Raw genomic sequence first — 21,731 nt, 5'->3', positions numbered from 1 at the left:
TTTTAAATATCTACTTCAATTCTATCCAAACATAGTTTACTTACATTGAAGTGACGGTAAATTAAAACGCCGAGTTGCACTAACACTTCATGGCGTCGTTGGTCGTACTTGTTGTAAATTGGTAACGAATCCGTGTGTACTGTACCGTTATGGCTTCTTTCTACAGGGTGTTTGAAAAGAAAGAATAATTTGGCTTATTACTACTTATTACCTGAGCGGTGCCACCCTACCAGGCGCGTCCCCAGGTGGCGGTTAAGGTACTCGTGTTCGTTGTACGTCAACCATGTACGATGCACGAACCTGGGAGTTCAGGATTGTGCGGGGCATCTCGGCTTTACCGCTCGGACAAAGGTGTTTGATTGTCCTTATGAATCAAACTTCTTGGTACAAGATGGGTGGGGGCCACTTGCAACCATCGATCCTACGTGAACTTCATATCGCAGTGACGTTCTAACTCCCCTCCAAGTCAGGTCGAAGGTGGAGGCAGAGGAGAGGGGATATTTTTTTTCATCTTGTTCTAAGAACCTTGTGTTTAAAAAGTGGTTGAAAAAATTAAAAATTGAAGAGTAAGGAGGATCCGACCCGTGTGGTTAGGCACCCATCGGGCGCGTCCCCGGGGGTCGCGGATAGGGGAAAGCACATAAAGACACTTGAATGATCGTACGTGACTCGTACTTCGGTGTGGGTAGTGACGATTATAAGTGGCTCGTCGGGGCTAAAACCCAGACTGGTAGCGACGAAGGTCGTCGCCGCGGACCAACCTCCCAAGTCAAGGTGTTAGCGACCGTGCCGAGGACTGCGTGGCACTGGGGTGCAGTGTCGATAACGGTGCCCCTCGGATACCGGGCGACCTCCGAGTGGTGGCTCCTTTCCTTTGGGAAGGGGCTGGCAGCCAAGCCCTGGGCAAGCGGCTCTGCCCAGGTGAGACCGCATTTCCGCACTACTCGTGGGAATTGTATGGAATCTTCTAACAAAACCTTTCTGGGCTCCTCGTCAGAGGGGACCAACAAGCCGGGCCCTCAAAAGGGGTCCGGTAACGGGGCAGGCTCCTCGAAAGAGGGGACGGCTCCAACGCAGGGCCTTACCCAAGGACCTGGTGGTGGGTCAGCTCCTATTCGCAAGAAGAATAGGACTGGCGCACAGAAGGCGATGGCCAGGAAGCGCCGGCTCGAGGGTAAAACCTCGGGTCAAGCGGGCCCTGCGCCAAAGCCTAAGGCTGCGTCTGGGTCGTTGGCTCAGGGGGGCAACCCGACGTCAGGGACTAAGCGTCTCAGATCAGAGGGAAGCACTCCAGGGTCTGGCTCAAAGCAGCCTGAGAAGAAGCCTAGAGGTTCTGATGCACCCAAGGGTGCACCACGAACTTATGGGCAAGTCGCTGCGGCAGGGCTTAAGGTGGCCGTCGTTCCGGTTTCATACCCGGAGGTGGACATCTCTGAGGCTCAGTCGAGGTGCATTATGGCTGCATTGAATGCAGTCGTAGACCAGATGGAGGGAGGGCCCTTTCCTCGGCTGGCAGGGTTCCGCTGGAATCCGCAGGGTGCCATCGTGGCCGAATGCGAGGACCAGTGGACCTTGGACTGGTTGGAGAGGACCGTCCCTCTTATCCGGCCCTGGGATGGCGCGTCGCTGAAAGTTCAGAGGCACGTCCCGAGGGTAACCAAGGTGATGGCTGTGTTGTACGGGCTCCCGGATGACACGGACACCATTTTGAAGCGCCTCCAGAGGCAAAATCCTGGTTTCAGGACGAGTCTATGGAGGACGTTCTTTCGCAGGGAGGAGCCTGGTAGGATTCTCCTCGCATTTGGTGTCGATGAGACGTCCTATCAGGCACTCCAGCGACAGAACTTTCAGGCGCACGCGGGGGTCTCGCGCGTCACTTTTGTGACGAAAGCGGCTCATCATTGACTCCCGCCTGACCTGGAAAGGGCACATTGAGCGCATAAGCAAAAAGGCCACTGCGTGTCTATGGGCATGTAGAAGGGCTTTTGGTTGTACATGGGGCTTGAACCCTCGACTGGTATACTGGCTTTACACTGCAGTGATAAGGCCAATAATACTGTATGGTGCACTTGTATGGTGGCCTGCCATGCGCAGGGTAACCTACAGGAAGCAGCTAGGAAAGGTCCAGCGACTCGCCTGTCTGGGAGTCACTGGAGCCCTAAAAACCACGCCAACCTTGGCCATGGAGGCACTTCTGGGCCTAGAGCCTTTACACTTAGCTGTGGAGGCAGAGGCTCGGAAAGCTTCCATACGGCTAAACGATTGGGATGAATGGAAGGATCGAGGCAGCCTTGGGCACGGGCGGATCTGGGAGGAAACCCTCAGGACCGATCCCCTCCTCGCAAGGAGGGACGTGATCCGGGCTATCTTGCTAAGACCAAAGCGTTATAAAGTCATTCTCCCGGATAGGGAGCAGTGGCTGAACTCGGATTGCCCGTTCCTCAAACCTGAGGGGCTCGTGTGGTTTACAGACGGGTCCCAAACAGAAAGGGGAACGGGCATGGGTATATATGGTGATCGACCGAGAGCCAGCGTCAGCGTCTCCCTTGGTCAGCATAGCACCGTGTTTCAGGCAGAGATGTTAGCCATCATGACCTGTGCACAGGAAAACCTCCGTAGAGGTTACCGTAACAAGCATATATACATATGCAGTGATAGTCAGGCGGCGTTGAGGGCCCTGTCGGTAGACAGGTTCCGATCAGCTACGGCGCTTGATTGCAGGCGAACCCTAGATAGATTAGGTGAGTCTAATAGGGTAAGCTTGATATTTGGGTGCCAGCGCACTGCGGAATAGGGGGCAACGAAAGGGCGGACGAGTTGACTCGCGAAGGCAGTGGTGGAGTCTTCGTCGGGCCCGAGCCTACCCCAGGGATTGCTCCCTCCGTTTTTGGGGCCAGGATTAAAGATTGGTTGACCAGTCAATTCCAGGCTCAGTGGCAACAAGTAACCGGACTCCGGCAGTCCAAGGCCTTTCTAACAGGGCCCCTTGGCAAATCGGGGTCTTCTAAGCTTCTAAAACTGAATAGAAGCCAGATTAGGAAGATCACCGGTATCCTTACGGGACACTGGATGGTCAACTATCACCTGCATAACATTGGGCTCGCGGAGGAGTCCACGTGCAGGTTCTGTGGCGAGGCAGATGAAACTACCGAGCATGTGGTCTGTCACTGTGACGCTTTGATCAGGGACAGATATCAACTCCTTGGAGACAGATACCTGGAACCGAGGAGGGTGAAGCAACTTAGGCTAAACAGGGTCCTATCCTTCATTGAGAGGAACGCCGGGCTCTGAACTCAGTTGCGAAGAAAGGGGGTAGGCACAATATGGGCCTCTGATGTGCCTCTGCTGTCCGGTCGGGCTCCCCTGAGAATAGAATAGAATAGAATAGAAGGAGGATCCGAAAAATTGAGACATTTTCAGAATTCCATACAATCGTGAAAATACTCAAAAATCGGACAAATTCCAAAAAGAATAAGAAAACCCAAGAACCTGAAGAACACGAAGTACCTATCCAACGGGTTCAAATATTCTAAAAAAAATCCGAACAGTGTATGGAATTTCGAGAGTCTGATAGTGGTCATTTGGAAAAAGAATCGTCTACGCCGTTGTGGTCTCGTTAGTTGAAATTGTGTTATAAACAGGCAGAGTAAATCCGCAATTAAGGTAAATAATTGCGTTTTACCCTGTGATAAAATTTACCGGCATAGAAAAAGGTTGTTACTTTACCGATCCTCATCTCATTCATTAATAACGCTCTGTACAGTAGCCATTGAAATAATCGTTTTTCGTTAGAGCGTAAACCGGTGCTTAAATAATTGATAGCTTTACTGGTTATTAATGCCAGAAAACGTGGAAAATCGTCCGTTGTCAGACTTAAGGGTAGTGGATTTGCGGGGCGAATTGGAAAAACGGGGTTTGGATAAAACTGGTAGTAAGCAAGTGCTGATTGACAGACTCCAGAAGGTAACACCTTTTTTGTTTTGATAAGTCTGTTTTCCCTCAGCATTTTGTGACTAATTATTATAGCGAATATTAAAAGGAAATGTTAGAAAACGTTTCTGTAGGGTCTTTTTTATAGCATTTCCCCTGCAAGCTCATAGTTATGTTCTGATAGAAATCGTGTAACTGAACTCAATTTTCTAGGTAATGAAAGAGGAGACAGAGAAATCCAATTCGGAAGACGACAAGAAGATTGTTAAACAAGCTCCTGATTCATGTAATAATGCTATCCTGCTTTTGCATTTTACTCAATTGATGTTTTAGCCGAAGATACTGTAACGAACGAAAAAGAGAAGATAGAGGCTTCGCTCAAAGAGCAACCAAAGGAAGGTTTACAGACAAATTTAAAAGCAGCAGAGTCCACTTCAGAATCTTCTAGTTTTATTCAACTGACTTTAGAAGAAGGAGAAAGTTTTCAAGACGAGGAGGTTTGTATCTAAATTAATTTCTATAGTTTTCTCATGTACGTTATACAGGTTGAGCAGTCGGATTCCGTCCTCAAATCTGACATCACCATGAGTAAAAAGATCGAAGGTAAGATGCGTATGACTTATCGTTTATATCACATTCTCGGTTTATTATGTGTGACGGTATTCCATTATTTGTTGCGGTTTTTATTATTGGTACCTTAGGTAGTTTTATGTAATCCCTGCAACATCCGTTTTTATTATAAGATACATTTTTAATTAGGTGAGAGCCCCGCCGTATCGAAGGACCAATTGAAGGCAAAAGTGGTACCGCCTGAAACCAAGAAGGAGGACGCGAAACGACCAATCGGAGTTAGGTGTGTTTTTGGATTGAAAGATAAGCGATCTTGCAACAAATTAAAAAAAGTACCATTTTGGTGGAATTTTTTGGTTCACCTTGTACGCCTGCGGGGCGAATCTTTTATTATTTAGCGGCATTATAATAATTTTGTGGAATGCGCGCAATATAAACATTCGCTATCTTTCGACCTATCACAGTTTTAGTGGGATCACTTTTATGCTATTTATGCATCTCTTATCAGTTGCATAATATCAAACTGCAGGGCATTCAATTACCGGATTTTGATAAGAAACGCTATTAGCCAAGCTTCATTTACTTATTCATAAATATCTTTGTACAGTATAAATGTCGTAAAGTAGGCTCTGCCCATTTGCGTGAAATTTTTTGTTTAATTGGGGGTGCTGGCTTAACATTAGGCTGTACTGAACAGTTTTTACATTTTTTTCTATCTTACATGGGTAGTAAGATATATATGATCTGTAATTTTTTGTTCGGCAACCACATAGATCATAGAAGGTTGGAACTAATGGCATTACCTAGGTTTTTGGGTATGTGTTCCAGATTGACTGGGATTGGTTATTATTAATAGAGATTAGGTTAAATGGGCAAATGTGCCAATCAAAATTCCTTTTAGAAATCTTGAAAAACCAAGTCCGGTTAAAAAGGTCATGAAAAGAAACTGATAAGTGTTGATTCATAATAAATTAATCAGCTCCATAATTACAAAAAAGTCGCCCCTGTTGATGGGAAAAATATCAAAATAAAATTGCAGCAACTTGTGTGTGTTGTTGTATGTTTATCCTCTTTAAATGTCATTGTTAAAAATTGTGCCTTTGTGTGTGATGTATTGAACTGACGGAAAAGTTGATATAGATGATATAGTGCCTTCACAGATTAAGGAGTCAAGAGATTTATTTTCTGTGAAAATGAATATGACAGCCAGATTTATTTATTTATTATCCCTCTCTTGTTTCAAGAAGTTATTTTGGATGCATAAAATTAGGCGCCCTTCAGAAGAGATTTTGTCAGGGAAAAACCATACACGTAAATACCTATGTCTACTTCTTAATAAATATTACTGTAGGTTTCTATTTGAAAAAATGGAGTGACTCTTAAGGGACAGTTATGTGAATAGAATTACTAAATGGGTCCCTCCATATGAAGAATACTTTATATAAATCGTTTTTTGATATCCCCGCTAGTTTCTGCAATAATTGACTGTCTCATAATGGGACACCCTGTATGTAGATTTATTAAGTGACATTCAAATGTAAGATTATGGAACTGCTAGTCGTGACAATTACCCTCGCATTTACCGCTACACCCCAATTCATCTTGTTTATGCAGATGCAGTTAAAGTCCAATAAATCATCCCCTAAAACTGATATGCTTGCGTTAAAATAATCGTTATACTTAACCGATTTATTTTCGTTCTGTTGGAATTCTGTGTCTTTGTTATATTCTGACAATTTATATGTTCTTCCATAAATACCTCGAGGTTTTGACTTCACTTTTTTAATAACAATAATATAGACCAAGAGCTCACGTATAAAAAACCGCATGATAAGGTACCAATGGTTTAAGTATTGAAATGGATAGTGCGTAAGATAGTAAAATAATAACCGCTCGTCTGCCGCTGGTAAATGGTCACCTGTAAGCCCTATTATAAAATGAATTTTGAAAAAATCGACTCACAATCTCATTATTAGTACCAAGTTAAAATATGTCTTAAAACATGCGGAAACATCATTAGTTAACGAAACCAAATTGGCAGACGCGTTGGTTGGTAGCATTTTTGAGGCAGACGCAGTTAAATATTTTTATGTCATCTCGTTTCGGCGCATATACTGTAACGCGGTAGAGTGAGACGCGTGCTGCGGTACGCTTTATTAAGGAGTTAACACCAAGAAATTTAATCAGATTTGCATTTAATAATAAAACACGCATATGTACTCTTCTTAAGAAAAATTCCCATACAATAATAAAATATAATATAAATATTTTAATATTGTAGAAATCCAGGCGTCATTTTTGCCGAAAAAATTCCTAGGAAAGATTCTTTTTCGTCAATTGCTTCGTTTTATTATCATTAACAATACCATATAAAATTCGACCCGGAAGTATATTCTTTTCAGCCGATCCGAACATTAAAAAAATATATTTTAGCAAATTGTTATTACAGTGTCGAAGAGTTTATGCTTGCCCCATGGCCATAACCCTTCATTTATGTTAATACTGTTTGTTTTATATTTATTGATGTGTTTGTTTTATATTTTATTCATGTGTTTTGATTGTTATATACTTACTTTACATGTTAAATATCCAGACAAGACTAACAGTGTCAACTGAATGTAAAAATAAATATTATATTATATTATTAACATCATTAGTTAACAAAACCAAATTGGCAGCCGCGTTAGTTGGTATCATTTTTGGGGCAGACGCAATCAAAGACGTCGAAAATCACTTAGAATCGCGTGATTGAGTACCAATTTAAAAGTTGTATTAAAATGTGTGAAAAAATGTGCTTAATCGATACGTGAAGTGAAAATTTGAAAAGACGGTAGCATCTTCGTAGCAGACGCAGTTAAATATTTTGATGCCATCTCGTTTCGGCGCGTATACTGTAACGCGGTAAAGTCAGACGCTTGCGGTGTGGCGATCTAATAAGCACAGCTCACAACAACAGTGATATATCGTCCAAGCGTCAATCGAAAATTATGCGATTAATGAAATAATTCCTAGGGAAGATTTCTTTCGCTCATGTGAATATGACACTAGTTTGAATTTAATACCGTGATTCAAAACTTTTTCCGTTTAATAAATTTGATCTTAAGTTTTGAAGGTGTATTATAACTTCCACTATAATGAAGTGTTGAATTTGAAATTTGACCATTTAATTCACTGGAAATTAAATATTTTTCCTCTTCGATGTGGTTCTCTTCTTCAAACATTGTAATAGGGGATAAAAAATATGCATGTTTTTTTATGACGGATTTGGTAATCAAATTTATTGAGCCACATAAAAATTTGGACGAAGTCATAGTTGGAAGTTTTGAATTTTCATTGAAAATATGAGTCAATGGACGAGTCTCTAAATTCAAAATAAACGTTTGTCCATATACAGGTAATAATATAATTTCTTACAGCGAATACTATTGTTAAAGCTTCCCTGTTAAGTTGAGCGTACCTATAATGGTTTATTTCTAATGTTTTAATGATCTTAATCTGAATGCAATAGGTTTTTAACATAATCTAATTTAAATATGAGAAACCACAATCATAGAGTTAGGGGGCTGGAGTTGAATTTGAAGTCTAACTTTAGTACTTTGCATGTTAGAAGTCTTTAGAACTCTCCTATAGGCAATAATGTATGTCTTGATCCAGAATGTAACTCAAATTTTTGAAATGTATTGGCAAGTTTATCAAGGCTTCTTATTGACTTTTAGTTTTTCTAAAGTTCTCCTCTAATTTTTATCATGTTTCCCTCAAGCCCATCTCGATTACTTCTTAACAAATAAAATCGTCACTCACGTTCTAAGCGAGATTGAGAGTATTTTCCCATGGGTTCGGTTAAAAAAAAGTGTCCTTTTAAAGTTAGCGCATAAGATAATGCCCCTAATGGCACCGCCAAGACAAAGTATTCTGGTAGGTACCTTCGTTAAAACATATCTTGCTGAATGTTGCTCAAAGTTAATTCATTACTGAAAACTAAACAGACCTAACGTGAACTATGCACCTGCTAATGCACCAACAAACACGCGTAATAATAATTAAATTTTGAATGGATTGTGCCAGCAAAATAAATTCTCTTGGTATCTTGTGCTTCCAGACGTTTGTACCAAGTTACGCCCGGGGTGGGAAAGTTCTGATAAACTACCCTCCTTTCGCGGTACGCGAAACATCGCTGTATATTTCCAAAAATTTCTAATTAAGTAAAATACCCAATCCCTTACAACATACATTTTAACTTCATATTAATGGATGCAGCTGAAATTAAAAAAGAATACCTTAGAAGAATGTATGGGAGAGCGCTACAGAGGGTATCGCCACTTTTATGAGCACTTTTACTATCAGCTGGTCGCGGATTTATGGGATCTACAAAAAAAGGCAAATAGATAAAATGTTGAAAGTTTTGTTCTCTTTATTTTCATATACGACTATTTTTTACGTAAAAACGATAGTTATTGAGTTATTTTGCAATAAAACACAAAATGGTCCCATTTTTTTTGGACAAACTGAAAAAAATATACTTCCGGGTCGGATTTTTGGAAGAATTTTATATGGTATTGTTAATGACAATAAAACGAAGCAATTGACGAAAAAGAATCTTTCCTAGGAATTTTTTCGGCAAAAATGACGCCTGGATTTCTACAATATTAAAATATTTATATTATATTTTATTATTGTATGGGAATTTTTCTTAAGAAGAGTACATATGCGTGTTTTATTATTAAATGCAAATCTGATTAAATTTCTTGGTGTTAACTCCTTAATAAAGCGTACCGCAGCACGCGTCTCACTCTACCGCGTTACAGTATATGCGCCGAAACGAGATGACATGAAAATATTTAACTGCGTCTGCCTCAAAAATGCTACCAAACAACGCGTCTGCCAATTTGGTTTCGTTAACTAATGATGTTTCCGCATGTTTTAAGACATATTTCAACTTGGTACTAATAACGAGATTGTGAGTCGATTTTTTCAAAATTCATTTTATAATAGGGCTTACGGGTGACCACTTACCAGCGGCAGACGAGCGGTTATTATTTTACTATCTTACGCACTATCCATTTCAATACTTAAACCATTGGTACCTTATCATGCGGTTTTTTATACGCGAGCTCTTGGTCTAATATGTTTATTTGATCTCGATTACTGCAATTTACAGTATAGATCCTGGCAATAAAAATACACAAACAAAGACAATAAAAATAATAAAAACAGCGTTTATTAGATCTAAAGTTCGGCCCATTGTACTACTTTCCTGACTAGAGTCGTTCAACCCCTCAACGTCACTCATCACATGTTGCAAACATATCATTAATATGCGCAGGATGCGCAATATCAACGGTCTTATAGCGAAATCTTTCTGAGATTTGAGTGACAGCTGCTTAAGTTAAAGGCAAACATATCTCATATTGTAAAAATGTAAACATTAGATGTGCGCAGTGCCAACTTCCTTATTTATGAAGATATTTCTTTGAAATTTTGCCATAGATGCTTCTAATAAAGAAAAACATCGTATGTGGTACAAATCAAAAACTAAAAATGTCAATTGGCAAAGGCAAACGGATCGCACACAGTAAAAATTAATTACGCGCATGCGCAGAATGAAAAATGCCAACTTTTTACTTATGAAAGACGTTTCTAGTAAAAAAATATAAATAAAATTGATTCTACTAAAACGAGTTTTGCGTAACGTACGTTTACAATTTAAGTAACGAGCGCGATTAGTCCATAGGGTTGTTGAAATAAGTAAATAATGTAATACCATTTAGGTCTAAAACTCAAGAGAGTCGAAATCTCTGGATTACCAATATAACTAAAACGACTCGCGCGGCCGAACTGAAGCAGTTACTGTCCGCGCACGGAAAGGTACTAGGCGCCAAGGTTGTTATCAATGCGAAACATCCCGGAGCCCATTGTTACGGATATGTTACAATGGCATCTGTTAAAGATGCAGATAACTGTATTGCGAACTTGAATAATTCCGAATTGAATGGGATAGTTATTAAAATTGAAAAGGTGAGTTCCCATTGAACTTTGGGAAGATTATTGGTATTTTCCTGTTAGGAACGCCCTGATTCAAGCTTTGAAAAGTTCAAGAGCAAAGCGCTCAATGTGAAAAGTAAAACGCTCGAAAAAAATGGCAAAAAATGTGAGAATAAAGAGAGCGAACCCAATACAGAGGATCTTAAAAGCGAGGAACCAAAAACCCAGGCGGAGGACCCCGCGGAAAAACAACCCGATTCGACAAACAGGGTAAACAATGAATCTCGACCCTGATTTTGTTTACAACACTTACATTACAGAAATCACGGAGCCGTGATTTATCTCGTCATGGCTCCATCTCGAGCACAACAAAGAAAGATAGTTTATTAACTTACGAACAAATTAAGGTACCACTTTTGCTTAATCTGACCATCCATGTATTGACATAATTTCTTAGGAAAAACAAGAAAGGCAGAGATATCACAAAAGATTATTGCAAGAGGAAAATCGGCGACGTCGTGAGGAAGCCGCACGCCGTAGGGAATTTGAAAAAATTGAGCACGCTAAGATTGCTCGTTTAGAACGTGAACGAGAAAAGTTACACGACGAAAAGGAAAAGTTGCGTTCCGATAAGGAAAAACTTCGATATGAAAAGGAAAAGCTGGACCGGGAAAAGGATCGTATCATTAAATTAGAACGGGAGATTAATTTGGAAAAGTTAGAGTTAGAAAGAGAGAAGGCTCGCTTTCAGGAAGAACGGAGGGCTTTAAAACGATCTGCCGAATTTAGACGTAGCGACTCATTTGAGGACAGGAAACGAGTAACTACTGAGAGACATTTTGAGGATGGATCTACTCAAATACGTTTTGAGCCCCATGGGTAAGTTTACTCCTCATCCAGTAAAAAAAGTCAAAAACTGAAAATTACATGCAGATTGAGATTGCGAATAGTTGTGTTTTATCCCATTTTTAATTAAACATTTTTTTCTATAGCCGATACAACGAACATGAGCATGAGCACGGTCATGAACATAGCGGCGGATTTACTCAAGTACGTGAAGAACGACCCCGTCGTCCCATGCCAGAAATCAGGGATGATCCGCGTACCGCAGCACGCGCGATGAACGCTTCACAAGGTAATATTGCTTTTCTTAACGCCAGAGGTGTCGAATTTTTGTTTTTGTAGATGCTCAGCGGTTCGAGAGAAGTGCAGCAGCGAGTAATAATTGGCAACATGTAAAAGTTATTCCTGTCAGAAATTTTGCCTCCGATACGTGGAGGGCCAATACACCGCACAGGTACTGTATAAGGTGGCCGCTTGAATTTCAAATTAGGGAACACGCCCTCTAGCTCACAATCCAATAAGCTTACAAAATAAATTAATGCAAATTATGAAAAACACAAGTACATTTTTCAGCATTAACAAAAAAACGCCGGTGTAAAACCAAGTTGAGAATGAATGTGAACAGTGGCGCCACATAAAATTCATTGTTGGGACTTTCAAATATGGACACATGATATACACGTATAGTAGACTCGCGTTTATGTGAACATTTGCATATATGAACATTCAGTAATGTGACCAGTACATTTTGCAGGTTCAGACTTGCTTGAAACAATTTTTTTGAGTTAGTATTAACGAGAGTCTACTCACTACTGTATTGATATTGTATACAGGGAGACTCATATAGCCAATTCGTTAGGAGTTTTTAAACTGGCAGTTGAAATAGAAATTTGAAATTTGGTTTACAGCCATTTTGAATTGAAAGAAAATAATTTCACAATTGCACCGCTTTCGGAGGTGTTGCCATCATGTTTTTTTTAATAGAATAGAATTTTTAAAAACTTCTAACGAAAGGACTACGTGAATCATCCTGTATAGTGTAGATTTTGAATGTATGCGACGCAGTCTTTGAATGTTCATGTATAAAGATCCCCCTCCCCATTAATCATCTAGCAAGAAAGTAAACGTTGATAAACCTTATAACCCAAGTATTTATTAAGCTATTTCGGTTTAAAAAAATGCCCAAGATTTTGGCACAATTTATACTTGTTTAGTGTTGGGGGCCCGAGGATAACTCGACATACAGGGTGTTACGTATAAATACGTTAAAAAAATGCGCTTTATCCGCACATCAGTGCACAATTTATACTTGTTTAATTTTGGGGGCCCGAGGATGAATCTGTGGCTATTTTTGGATCAGGTTTACTAAAATTTGGGAAAATTTGAAGTCGATACCACAATATACAGGGTGTTACGTAAAAAATTGAGCAGTAGAGAGAGTTGAGCGAAATAAACTGAGGGTCCAACGTGTTTCATTTGAGAGTGGTAAAATTTATACGTCTTCTTTCATTTTTTCTTAGCAACCATGAGTTAGACTGGTGGCATTTCTTTTGAGTAGATTTTGGGATGTCTTTTCCGATTTTGCAAAAACAATTTCAAAATTCTTACCACGAAAAGGGGAGTGCGAAAAATATTCTGTTTCAACAAAATTTGGTATTGTACATACAGCCAAAAATGTGACTTTTGGATTTAGAATCGTTTCACAGTTATCCTATTTACTTTTGACATGCTTACTGGTACCTATTCTATATGGATATTACTTCTAAAGGGCTCACTTAAACCCCTTATATGCTACATTAGCCAAGACATAAACCACGATCAAGTTACTATCTTGAAGGGAACGATCACAGCTCAGAACCACTTTAGACAAGAACACCAACCTTTTAGGGATTTTATCATAGTATGATTTTGAATTGGCCATACATTAACTGTGACCTAGAAGGTAAAAATCACAACTGCTTTAGCTTATAACGGGCGATCAAAAATGAGTGGCGGTCTTCTTTGGAATTTCAAATTAAGTACGATTTCCCATGTAAAAAAAGATTCCAAAGTTGACACCACAACTCATTTTTGATCGCTTAGTACAATAATCCTACTGAACATTGCGTATTATATGGCTTCATTCATTTTGAATTTCATGCAATTCGGTTCATAACTAACGGAGATGTCAAAAAGGTCTTCCTTATTTTTGGGCCTACAATGCCAATTAATTAATGCCTTAATAACTGAGGAACGGAATGTGATTTGTTAGGCGATTTTTAAGATGATTAAGGTGGTGGAGACGAAAACGCACAGTCACATATGTTCATATTTTTAGTCAAAACCGCATGACACATTCCCCAATTCTAGATGCGCCACCCTGTATATTTCTTCCTTCATTTGTACTTCCCATTAGCCGCTATGCGTTATTTACAGGACTATCGTAGAAAGAAAGACTGCAATGGCTTCATATGCAGGGCGAATCAGCTGAACATTGACCCCTAGGCTATAATAGTCTGTTTTTTTGTTAATTTTTTAACAATTAAAAAAATGTGCTATTGTTTGCATTTTGTACGTCAGTCCGCACCCTTTTCTAACGGTTTTTAACTACTTGTAGGGGAATTGTCCTAGAGTCCTGGAATTTTCCTTGAAGGTGTGTCAGAGGGCCATGAAATTTTGTTGTCTTTAAGAGTGACACCCGAAAGAAATAATTCCAATCATTGAGTGAGGGGGGGGGGGGCCCAAGCAGACTGCCACCCCATACTTTTAGATGTCTAGTGATTTAGTTTGTGCTTGCGATGTGAAAAGCTACACTTCTTAAATTGATTCACAATGGGGGGGGGGGGGCTAGGTCCAAAAGGGTCAATTTCACATAACATTATACTGTTGCTAATTTCTAAATGCGATTCGATGCCCCGCTTATTCATTTGTTGTGTTTAGGTGGACAGCAGGAAGTATGCATGCGACTTCAACGCCGTCCGCACCTGGATTCCAAGGCAGTTCGGCGGGAAATGTAGGTCCATCCTGTCCTCCCCCGCCCGTCATCAATAACTACGGTGCTAGATTTGAGTATAAACCGACGACTACTATGCGGAAGTACTAAACGTATTAGTTTGATAAAGCATGGGCTGTGTGAAATCTGAAAGTTTTTACACCTAAGTACATATTTGTAATGTATTGTGGATTTATGTGCACTTCATGCATTTTACTGTAATATGTGTTTATAATATTGTTAAGTCATTTACTTTTTTTTATAAATCTGTATTTCCCTATTTTTTTAGTTTATGTAATTAAATAGTTATTGGTTTAATATAATAAAAGTTTTCTGGTAAAGTAGTTGACTACTTGCACAAGCTACCTCGAATTACTAATCTTATCTACTTCTACATAAAAGTAGTGGCGTAGCTAGTAGTCCTGCTGTCTTAATGCGAGGAGGAGGGGAGACGCTCACTGTTTGTGGTCATGGCGCCAAAGAGTATCCGCAGGCATTTACACACGTGTATCACACGTTTTTTTTAATTATACCTTGCATACACGTGATGTGACGCATCTGAATAATATACGCGTGCTATAAACGTTCGTTGGTTCCAAAAAGGGCCCATTATAATGCAGCTACAGAGCTGGGCAGTATTCGATTTTGTAAATACTTTTTAGTATTCAAATCCTTTAAAGTATTCAAATACTTTGTAATTAAATACTTTTATGGAAGCAATTTGTTTTTGTAACTCAAATACTTTCACAAATATTTAGTATTCGAATACTTCGCAGTTCGCAAAGTATTTGAATAATTAACCTTCCTTTTTTTTACCAAAAATCGACAACTACAAAATTTCTCGGGAAAACACTTTTTCTTATTAACAGCCCTTTGAATTTTCTTTCGAAATTGGATTCTCGTCTATAACTTTTGATTGAGAAGTCTGATCGAAAAAGTACGAATTGTTTTGGATTCTACGCACCAAAATTAATAAGAAAAAGTGTTTCCCCGAGAAATTTTGGTGTAGTCGATTTTTGGTAAAAAAAGGATCAAGGTTATACACTGCCCTTTTTTGAGGCCGGAAAAAAAAATTGTCTGAGATCGACCAAGAAAAAACATTTTCTTATAGAATTTGGCCCATAGAATCCATAATTTCAAACAGTTCCAAGATTGGGCTACTAGATCAAGAGTTACAGCCCTTTGAATTTTTTTTCGAAATTTGTTTCTTGTCCATAACTATATTGAAAGGTCTAATCGAAAAAGTACGATTGTTTTGGATTCTACGCACCAAAATTAATAAGAAAAGGTGTTTTCCCGATAAATTTTGGTGTAGTCGATTTTTGGTGAAAAAGGAAGGTTATACACTGCCTTTTTTTGAACCCTGAAGAAAAAATTGTCTCGGATCGACCCAGAAAAAAAATTTTCTTATAGAATGTGGCCTGTAGAATCCATAATTTCAAACAGTGCCAAGATTGGGCTACTAGTTCAAAAGTTACAGCCCTTTGAATTTTCTTTCGAAATTGGTTTCTAGTCCATAACCTTTGATTGCGAAGTCTAATCGAAAAGTACGAATTGTTTTGGATTCTACGCACCAAAATTAATAAGAAAAAGTGTTTTCTCGAGAAATTTTGGTGCAGTCGATTTTTGGTAAAAAAGGAAGGTTAACACTGCCTTTTTTTGAGCCTCCAAAAAAAAATTGTCTCAGATCGACCCGGAAAAAAAATTTTCTTATAGAATGTGGCCTGTAGAATCCATAATTTCAACAGTTCCAAGATTGGGCTACTAGTTCAAAAGTTACAGCCCTTTGAATTTTCTTTCGAAATTGGTTTCTAGTCTATAACTTTTTATTGAGAAGTCTGATCGATAAAGTACCAATTGTTTTGGATTCTACGCACCAAAATTAATAAGAAAAAGTGTTTTCCCGAGAAATTTCGGTGTAGTCGATTTCTGGTGAAAAAGGAAGGTTATACACTGCCTTTTTTTAAGCCCCGAAGAAAAAATTGTCTCAGATCGACCCAGAAAAAAAATTTTCTTATAGAATGTGGCCTAGTTCAAAAGTTACAGCCCTTTGAATTTTTTTTCGAAATTGGTGTTTAACTCCATAACTTTTGATTGAGAAGTCTGATCGAAAAAGTACGAATCGTTTTGGATTCTACGCACCAAAATTAATAAGAAAAAGTGTTTTCTCCAGAAATTTTGCAGTAGTCGATTTTTGATAAAAACGGAAGGTTAAGTATTTAAATACTATGCGAAGTATTTGAATACTTCTCAAAGTATTCAAATACCTTGCGTAGTATTCGAATACTTTACGAAGTATCCAAATACTTTACGAAGTATCCAAATACTTTGCGAAGTATTCGAATACTTTACGAAGTATCCAAATACTTTGCGAAGTATTCGAATACTAAATATTTGTGAAAGTATTTGAGTTACAAATACAAATACTGCTTCCATAAAAGTATTTAATTACAAAGTATTTGAATACTTTAAAGGATTTGAATACTAAAAGGTATTTACAAAATCGAATACTGCCCAGCTCTGGTTACTGAGGCTCTGTTGTAGGCTTCAGCAACCGCGTCTATTAGGCGGATGACTTGTAGGGTTGTAGAGCGTTGTCTGCGAAACTCGAACTACTCAGGTCTCGTACGTTTGGATGCAGTACCTTTTCGAAGACCTTCCCCAAGACTGGTAGGAGGATATGGGTCTGTAGCTCTGGGGTTCGGCGAGAGCTTTCTTGTCTTCTCACTATCGCCTTCTTCTGCAGATAGTTGGGAACTTCGGTAGGCGCGTGACGTTCTTTAGCGCTCGAGAGTTATGCGCCGTCAGCTCCTGGTGCTTTTCGGGGTCTTTGCTGGAGTAGCAGAATTATGCGTCAATTAAATTACCTACCATACGTTAGTAATGACAATTCCTTCTATTGTCCAATATAGAGAACTTGTTTATTACTTTCTCATCAATGGATGAATAAAAGAAATGCACTATTGACACTAATACATGATCGTTTGGTGTGGATCACATATACATTAGGATGTATTCATACTTAACTTTGATCCCTACACATTATAACATGATGTATTCATTATTACCACATCAAATTATACATATAAAGAAGTATTTCATACCTTATAGTGTATTCAACACAAAAACAAATGAGTTTGGCAAAATACAATGTTACCATATTTTATTTATTACTCTATTGACTTTATCGTTACTCATTATTTCTCTCAGTGTAATGAAGTACACAGCAACCAATTATAAACGCTAGGGTTTATGTGTTTTGTAGTTTTGTTTATTTATACTGCCCAAATACCGTCTGTTTTTTTATGGTAGGCGCTGAAATTTAAAAAATGTATCGTTCTGACATCTAACGTTAGTTTGCTGAATAGAAGTCTAGGGCGTGAGATGCAGTTTTCTGTCATAGGATGGCGGCATCTGTGCGAATATAATGCAACATCATGATGGTAATCCCTGCATTTATTGGAAACAAGCAGAACGATGTTCAAGAAAACAACGTGAGATGTCAGAACGAAAAATTTGGCATGAGAACTCTTATTTAGGTGTAACATGGGCTCGACTGAACACCAAGCTAATCATTTACAGACGAAACTAAATCCATGACCATTCCCGATCTCCTGGAATAATAACACGAAGCAAGAAGTCGGGTCTAAATATATATCGCCGTTCTGCCCATGGGTGATATAATTAAGCAGTTTCTCCTTATAGAAATTGCCCATCAGACTAGAAATTTGTCATCGAATTCCGTCATGCTAAATTTTACTTCATTTAGACAATTTTCCATATCACAGATATAAAATCCTGAATGTAGCTTTTTTACATCCTCTTTTTCCGCTATAAATGGTTGCCTGGCTAACATTTTGATCTCTGAACAAGTTTACAATTTCACTTTTGGGTAACTGTCTAACTAAGGTATAGATATTCTTGTGAATTTCAACATTTTGAACTTAATTATTGTAGCAATTTGACGTTTTCTAATGACAACAATCCACGGTTTGTTTACCTGCTTCATGATACCTAGATCATACATCAAAATCAGATATAAATTTTAGGCCCATTAAGTTTTTACGTCCGAATAGACCTGGCCTTACAAAGGATTACCTAGCTATATCTATCTATTTGCTCTTTTAAGACTGACTGTAAATTGTAATTGCTTGCAAATGAAAGCTCTTAAAAGGTAAACAGTTCGTAATTCTTGTATAAAACTTAATTTGAAGTAAGTAAAGGGAAACAGTGGAGGGGCTACGTCCAAGTGGACCGGGCTGCCCCAACGATTATATTTATATTTGCTCTTGTAAGAATGGCGCTCAAAAATTGCAATTACCTAGCTACTTATAAATTAAAGCTTTTAAATAGCTTGTAATTCCAGTACAAAATTTAATATGAAAGAAGTAATGGCAATCAGAAGAGGGGGGGGGGGGGGCATCCCAATAATAAATTTTAGATTCTTAGTGATTTAAACGAGTTCTAAAATTTTGTGTTTGCGATACGAAAAGCTCCTAAATAACTAATAAATTGGATGCAATTCAATAGGGGAAGGAGGGTTAGGTCTAGCAGGGTTTCCTTTGCCGCTTTCGCACGTTTTTTCCTAATGCACAATGTAGCACATAAAACAATGCAGGCCACAAAAAATCATTTACAGACGATAGCCTCCCCTATTTAATTATTGCATTTGCGATATCGTTTACTTGGTTTGTTCTTTTCCAAGAGTAAAGTATTGGTATGGGGCCACAGAGGACAGGCATACACTGTTAAATTTAGGTCGCAATGAAGGGAGGGGTCGTTTTGCGTCTGACATGAGCGGAGAAAAGTAGAATCCAATAATAAGTATACTCGAATACTAACAAATATGAATATCTACAGGGTCCTTGTGGTTGATTCGCCTCTGCTCTACCTACCTAATTCCTGTGCAAATTTTTGTTGAACTCTGCTAGCGACAGGAAAATTTCATTGTCGGGAGAGGTCGTTGGCAATCCTGTTGACCACACACACAAGGGGCTACAATACTGTATTGATTTTCTCTCCCTATCAAAGCGTTACAGAACGGCTGCGTTTCCTGATCATGTAGGACCTCAAAATCCACATTACAGTGTTAGTATTTTTAAAATTTGCGAATGCGATGGTAAAATTAACGTATTTTGTTGCCAGTTAATGGGGTTGCATTCCATTGTTAAAATCGTAAATTAATAATCGTATTAAAATTTATTATCGCAATATCTTTTTTATAATTCAGATCTTATCCGAGTATAAAATACATAATCAAAATGCAGGGATTCAGAAATTGCCAAGAGGATATTACAGATCACAATTTTTAAGATCCTGTCAACTTCTCAACCATTGCAATAATATATAATATATAGTTTTTATAAATTTCTATATTACAATACTGCAGTCACACAAATAAAAGACGTATAAACACAACAAAAAAGTTAAAAACAAAGATGAACACACAAGCACATAGCACTTTTAAAATTAATGTTTAAATGTATAGAAAGATCACAGTGCTGTTGCTTGGGTAATTGCACTAACTAACTGGCATTACCAGATAAAAGACCATTAAGTTGCTTTGGTGTAAAACAAAATTGCATAAACGCCTATATAAGCCAGATTGCGTGTCTAAAGCTATACAAATACACGTCAGCCGCACAATCAAAAAAAATTACTAACTATAGGATCTGTTTGTACATAGGTAAAGGTATAAAACTCTGAAAAATCAATCTTAAATTCTACTATACAATCCCAAAACGTTAAAAGTAATCCTAAATTTGTACTATAAGTGGGTGAACTAGTACTGCTTCTTATTTGGCACACACTAAACAGTAAACGTTAACCTAAAGCAAGGTACAATTTTGAAACATTTAAATTAGGGAAAACCTAAACGCTTAAAGCTAAATTCCTTGTTTGAGCGGAATTTGTCGGCATTCCAAGTTTTTGACTTCGCCCGAAAATGCCTAAGGTCGTTCGAGTGATTAGAGTCTAACATAGGCAAGTACGCTTTGGGGACGCATAATTCCGAATACTGCTCAAAGAAACCTTTGTACCCTCCCTCCAATAAATAAATTTCAGGATAGTGAAGCGTGGGGTAGGAGTCTGTGTTACGTAGGCGATCGCACTTTCTTAAAAAGCGATATCTAAAACAAAAAAATGAATTAAAAACTCTTCGCGCACGCGACGGTTACTTACAAATTTGGTCCACGCTCACTGGAAAATTCGCAATGGAACACCAAAATATTTCGTGACGCTTTGTCTGAAGATGATAGGGGTGTATCCAGTAAATGTGACACTACTTGTTCCTTTGTGAATAAGTTTGTTGCGCGTTCGATGTGACCGCCGTTGAATTCGTAGGGATAACGACAGTCGATAACTTTGAAGGAATTAACGACACCTCGATATTCGCCCCTGATTAGTGCGGCTAAGGTTTGGGGGGTGATGGACTTCAAATCTTGATGACGACCCGTTGTGAGCGGTAAGCAGAATACTGTGCTGAAGTCACCAATTAGGTCTGGTTCGGTTGATGATCGATGCAAGGCGTACTTGATGCTTTCTTCTGTTGCGGACATGCTTCGGCCAAATATTGGTCGTTGGGGCAGAATTACTGAGGTTTCCATTTCCGGTACGGAACAAGTATTTTCAACAACTTTAGTTCGTTTATTTTGAATTGGGCTTTTAAACACAATCGGTGGTTCTGGTCTTTTAAATGATCTAAAATCGACGTCGTCTTTTTTGAACAAGCAGGATCGTACACGGCTGCTGTTGGGAGTGCGCCCGGAATTATCGTACGAAATCGCCCGTCGAAGCTGGGCCCTGTGGGATACGTTGAAATCTGGCGAAATTTCTCTTGAATTCACCGCTGTGGAAAATGGGTCGTTTAGTAGGCTATTGAAGTCGGTGGGAAGTTGAGTGTTTTCGTCCATTGGTTTCTCTAAGTCTACGAGCTCCAAAAATTCGTCGTCCATCGAATCCATCGAGCCAAACGATAGGCTGCACGGTTTCATCGGTGAACATTGTCGCGGCGTTACGCCCAAAGAGCGTGCGAATTCGAAGAATTTGGATTCATCTGACGTACAACTGGCTTCGTAACCCGAATCTTGAGAATTCTGATCGTGCTCTTTCAAAGGAAATCTTTGATGATCACATCGATCGAGGGAGTATCTCCCGCAATTTGGCCGATCTGGACTAGAACTACTGTACAGAGATAAGTCTGATTCATTTTTTAATGGGCTATTGCAAAAGGTTTGCTGGACGTTTTCTTTTCCCGAGCAGGAGTCGTGATGAAATGCACTGCAGCAGTTTTCCGATACTTGGCAACCCTCTTTAACCATACTGTAACAAAATTGTCCTTTTAAAATTTGCGCTAAAATGCTGACACGCGGAATTTCAACAATCGAAAACGAACGTTAAAAGTAACTATGTTCACCTTGACTTAGCGCAGGTGAGT

The 21,731-nt window shown here is 39.0% G+C and overlaps 3 protein-coding genes across 10 annotated transcripts in view; 1 reads left to right on the top strand and 2 right to left on the bottom strand.

Annotated features, from left to right (window-relative positions):
- Positions 1-164, bottom strand: part of LOC116166594 (zinc finger X-linked protein ZXDB-like) — a 57,787-nt gene extending 57,623 nt beyond the window's left edge. For all 7 annotated transcript variants that reach the window (XR_004144352.1, XR_004144354.1, XR_004144355.1 and 4 more), the window contains exon 1: positions 45-164. The gene's annotated coding sequence lies outside the window, so the exon portion shown is untranslated. The remainder of the gene's footprint in view (positions 1-44) is intronic.
- A 3,584-nt stretch (positions 165-3,748) lies between these two features.
- LOC116166647 (scaffold attachment factor B2-like) lies at positions 3,749-14,587 on the top strand. The gene is made up of 12 exons (XM_031481674.1): positions 3,749-3,963; positions 4,144-4,216; positions 4,264-4,427; positions 4,476-4,533; positions 4,690-4,783; positions 10,269-10,515; positions 10,564-10,752; positions 10,803-10,889; positions 10,940-11,361; positions 11,475-11,617; positions 11,668-11,779; positions 14,245-14,587. Exons 1-12 carry the CDS (start codon positions 3,838-3,840, stop codon positions 14,405-14,407), a joined length of 1,878 nt encoding a protein of 625 aa, XP_031337534.1. The 5' UTR covers positions 3,749-3,837; the 3' UTR covers positions 14,408-14,587.
- Positions 14,588-19,476: 4,889 nt separating this feature from the next.
- Positions 19,477-21,731, bottom strand: part of LOC116166777 (M-phase inducer phosphatase-like) — a 38,620-nt gene continuing 36,365 nt past the window's right edge. For both annotated transcript variants that reach the window (XM_031481900.1, XM_031481899.1), the window contains exons 2-3: positions 20,477-21,616; positions 19,477-20,424 (exon numbers count right to left, since the gene is read on the bottom strand). In XM_031481900.1, the coding sequence (XP_031337760.1) occupies positions 20,157-20,424; positions 20,477-21,615 (1,407 nt within the window). In that variant the 5' untranslated portion in view covers position 21,616 and the 3' untranslated portion in view covers positions 19,477-20,156. The remainder of the gene's footprint in view (positions 20,425-20,476; positions 21,617-21,731) is intronic.

This window comes from Photinus pyralis, unplaced genomic scaffold, assembly GCF_008802855.1.
Source record: "Photinus pyralis isolate 1611_PpyrPB1 unplaced genomic scaffold, Ppyr1.3 Ppyr1.4_LG3b, whole genome shotgun sequence".
Taxonomy (NCBI): Eukaryota; Metazoa; Arthropoda; class Insecta; order Coleoptera; family Lampyridae; genus Photinus; species Photinus pyralis.
This window is presented reverse-complemented; position numbering and strand designations above follow the sequence as displayed.